Source organism: Pyrus communis, chromosome 11, assembly GCF_963583255.1.
Source record: "Pyrus communis chromosome 11, drPyrComm1.1, whole genome shotgun sequence".
Taxonomy (NCBI): domain Eukaryota; kingdom Viridiplantae; phylum Streptophyta; class Magnoliopsida; order Rosales; family Rosaceae; genus Pyrus; species Pyrus communis.
The window spans coordinates 12,262,032-12,266,084 of record NC_084813.1 but is presented as its reverse complement, the minus strand read 5'-3'; the positions used below and the strand labels follow the sequence as shown (position 1 = coordinate 12,266,084).

Sequence of the window (4,053 nt, the reverse complement as noted above, 5' to 3'; positions counted from 1 at the left end):
TTTCCTTCTTCACCACTTCCATCATCGGAGGGTTGAGACGGCGTTGAGCCTCTCGAGTTGGTTTAGCCCCCTCCTCAAGAAGTATACGGTGCATGCATGTGGTAGGGCTTATTCCTTTAATGTCGGCCAAAGTCCACCCTATGGCCGTTTTGTGCTCTCGCAGCACCCTCACAAGCTTCTCCTCCTCCATTACCGTGAGACTTGATGAAATGATGACGGGCAATGTTTCGCCTTTTCCCAAAAACACATACTTCAAATGGTCCGGCAACGGCTTAAGTTCAAGCGATGGTGCCTGAACAACAGAAGGTAGCATCTTAGTGGAAACTGAATTTGAAAGTGAGAGTGGAACCTTACCATATTGTTGTGGCAATGACTCAAGGGCTGCCACAACCTCAATTATTTCTTCACTAGAACCCATTGCAAAGAATTCCTCCTCCTTGCCGTGGCCTTGCATTGGCCCAAATCCTTCATTTTTGCGCTCTATGGCCTTAGTGATGGTTGTTTCCAGGGCGTCCTCGTTCAATTCTTCAAGGTATACCTGCGCCAAAGAATCGATAACATCAATGGAAAAACAAGAATGGTCATCAACGGGATATCTCATAGTTTCAGAAATATTAAAATCAATCACTTCCCCATCGAATTCCATTGTCAAGGTGCCTTTGTATACATCAATCTTCGTTCGGGCCGTCTTCATGAATGGCCTACCAAGGAGAATCGGCAAAGATGTAGAATGGGCTGAATCCTCCATGTCTAGGACGTAGAAATCAGCCGGAAAAATTAAATGGTTCACCTGCACAAGCACATCCTCCAAAACTCCTTTTGGATACGCGTTAGAACGATCAGCCAATTGTATAATTACACCATCTTGTTTTAATTCACCCAAATTCATAGATGCATAAATAGAATAAGGCATGACATTTATGGATGCACCTAAATCAAGCATGGCATGTTCAAAACGATTATGTCCAATTACACAAGGAATCGTGAAACTACCGGGGTCTTTGCACTTGGTAGGCAGTTTACGTTGCAAAACAGCGGACACATTCTCGCTTACCTTCACTACCTCTTTGTTTGCCCTTCTTCTCTTTGTATTGCATAGGTCCTTGAGGAATTTAGCATACTTTGGAACCTGTTTGATTGCATCGAGAAGCGGTATGTTCACTTGCACTTTCCGGAACGTTTCAAGAATGTCCTTCTCGCTTTCTTCCTTTTTTTCTTGCATGAACCTGCGAGGAAAAGGTACATTGGGCAGATTAGGACGTGAAGTACATGAATTTGAACTTAAATTACCTGATTTGGCCGAGTTAGGGTGATCTGCCTCAGGTTGTGTCGTCTCTTCATCTACTTTCTGGGCAGATTTGGGATTGTTTGGCTCGGTCCCAACTTCTTTTCCACCCCTTAGGGTGATGGCCTTGGCGGATTCGAATCCTCCCTTTGGATTGACTGTGGTTGAGCTAGGAAGCTTTCCTTGCTCTCTAATCTGTCCAAGGAACTCAGAAATCTGCCCTATTTGTTTCTTCATATCCGTCATCTCCTTCTCGTTATTTGCTATCCGGTTGTTTTGATTTTGCAACCCCTGCGAAATAGAGGTTAGTAATTGCATAGCTTGATCACTTTCCAAGGTCGTACCTGAATGAGATGATGGCGAAGGTTGTTGGGGTGCATACGGCTTGGAATAAAAACCAGGGGGGTTTGGCCTAAATCCTCCTTGTTGGGCAGCTTGTTGTGGCTCCCTCCATTTGAAGTTTGGATGGTCCCTCCATCCGGCATTGTAAGTGTTCGAGTATGGGTTGTTTTGATTTTGTCCTTGGAAACCAATTGCATTGGCAGATTCCCACCCACCATTCTCGATTAGTTGAGGGCACTTGTCGGATGGATGCCCTTGAATTGAGCACACGCCACAAACTTGGTGTTCTTGTGCTTTTGGACCAATCACAACCTGAGAAACAAGAGAAGTAAGATTAGCAAGTTGTGATTGAATTTCAGAAATAGCACTCACCTCATTTACACTTTGTTGCCGTGGGGCTTCCCTTTGGCCCACTCCTTCATATTGTTGAGCGTTGAGCGCTCGGTTGCCTATGAGAATCTTGGCATCCCTTGGTGTTTTGTCCACCAATGCTCCTCCCGCTGATGCATCAACCATTTGACGTTCGATAGGAAGGAGACCCTCATAGAAATATTGAAGGAGAAGTTCCTCCTTCATTTGATGTTGAGGACATGAAGCTACAAGGCCCTTGAAGCGCTCATAATAAGCCGGGAATGTCTCACCATGATTCTGTTGAATACCACTAATTTTCTTCCGTAGGAGAATCACTCTCGAAGTAGGGAAGAATTTCTCCAAGAAAGCACGCTTCATACTCTCCCACGAAGTCACAGTTCCCGGGGCTAGTTCGTAGAGCCAATCTTTGGCCTTGTCCATAAGTGAAAATGGAAAGGCCTTCATCTTCAATATACTCCCATCCACATTGACGGGGGTCATGCTCGAACAAACCACCTCGAACTCCTTCAAGTGTTTGTTGGGGTCTTCCATAGACAAGCCATGGAACTTCGGAATATGGTGTAACAAACTGGATTTGAGTTCAAATTCCTCAGTCTTCCCCTCTGCAGCCGTGGGGTATTGGATACAAAGAGGCAATGCATTATCCAAACCCGAGGCCGAAAGCTCCTTGATGGTTCTATTATCTGCTGCCATGGCTTGTTCTTCTTCAAAAATCTGATCCGTGGGCTTTTCTTCTACACCTACTTCGTCTTCTTCAAGCCCAGGTTGTGGTGGAGGTTGTGGTGGCTCTTGTTGACTCCTCGTTCTCCTCAAAGTGCGTTCAAAATCACCGTCAAAGTCGGAGATGTTCTCTATAATAGGCCGAGAGCTACGAGTCATACACAGTACCTAAAAAAAAACAAGGAAACAAACAAACTAAGAATTTGAAATAAGAATGCACGAAAAACAAAATATAAAAATAAAGACAAAGGATTAGCAAAGTTGCTAATCCCCGGCAACGGCGCCAAAATTTGATGCGAGATTTACTTGACACTCAAATTAAACCCTCGTTTGACAATTGTAGTAGAATGGATAAGTGAGGGATCGTTCTAGACCGGGGATTAGGAGGGCTTGCTAAAACCTTCTAAATTGACTTAAAAACATAAAAACTAAATTAAAATACTCTTAACATGACTACTATGACTCAGAAAGGCTTTGAAAAACTCAAATTGTCTAAAACAATCAAATTGACTCAAATAGAAGCTAGAACTTGATTTAGACGAATTTGCAATTGTTTATGACTCCAAAAGCTTAAAGATACAAAACTAAAACACATACGAATGATTAAGATTTAACAAAATAGGGGGGGGGGGAAATTGTGGTTGGACGATATTAAATTAAAAAGACAGAATATAATTAAAGGCAAAATGTAAATATGAATGTGATAAAAATATGGATGATGGAATAGCCAAGGGGTTCTTCTCCACACATGTTACACTTGCAAAACAAAATTGATTCTCAGTTGGTCTTTCGATAAGTTGTGAAACTCAATGCTCCAAGTTAATTAGATCCACTTAGATTAACTTTCAGATTTCCCTAAATTCGTTGGATTGAATGGAATACGCATTACAACCAAATTATTCTTAATCAAAGTCCCTAACTATGGAATACGCATGATAGAGACATTCAACAAAGATCATTAAGTTCAACGGAAATCATAAACATCGACGAGGCATTCGTTACTATGGAATACGCATGAAACTTATGCCAAGAATTCGTTTAACGCGATTGTTTATAAGCAACCTCCACTACTTGTGAATATAAGTTCGTAACTATTAGGTGAAACTCACTTATATTCTAGCGTCATATTCATGCATGAAAATTAAGTGTGCACTCTCAATAAACATACATAAATAAGTTATCAATCAAACAGTTAAACGAATTGAATCCACAACTTATGAAACTCCAACCAAACGTAATCAATTCAAATTGCAAATATAAACATAGTTTCGAATCACCCCCTAGCTAAAGGGGGTTTAGTTCCTCATAACTTTGAAATTAAAGAAACACCTAAA

General features: G+C 41.6%; 1 protein-coding gene across 1 annotated transcript; it reads right to left on the bottom strand.

Moving 5' to 3' along the window:
- Positions 1-547: 547 nt before the first annotated feature.
- On the bottom strand, positions 548-2,575 carry LOC137709017 (uncharacterized; the record flags this gene model as incomplete). Its single annotated transcript, XM_068448163.1, has 2 exons — positions 548-1,255; positions 2,084-2,575. Coding segments are annotated over 2 exons (1,200 nt in total), but the record flags the coding sequence as incomplete, so codon positions are not given.
- Between the last annotated feature and the right edge of the window lie 1,478 nt (positions 2,576-4,053).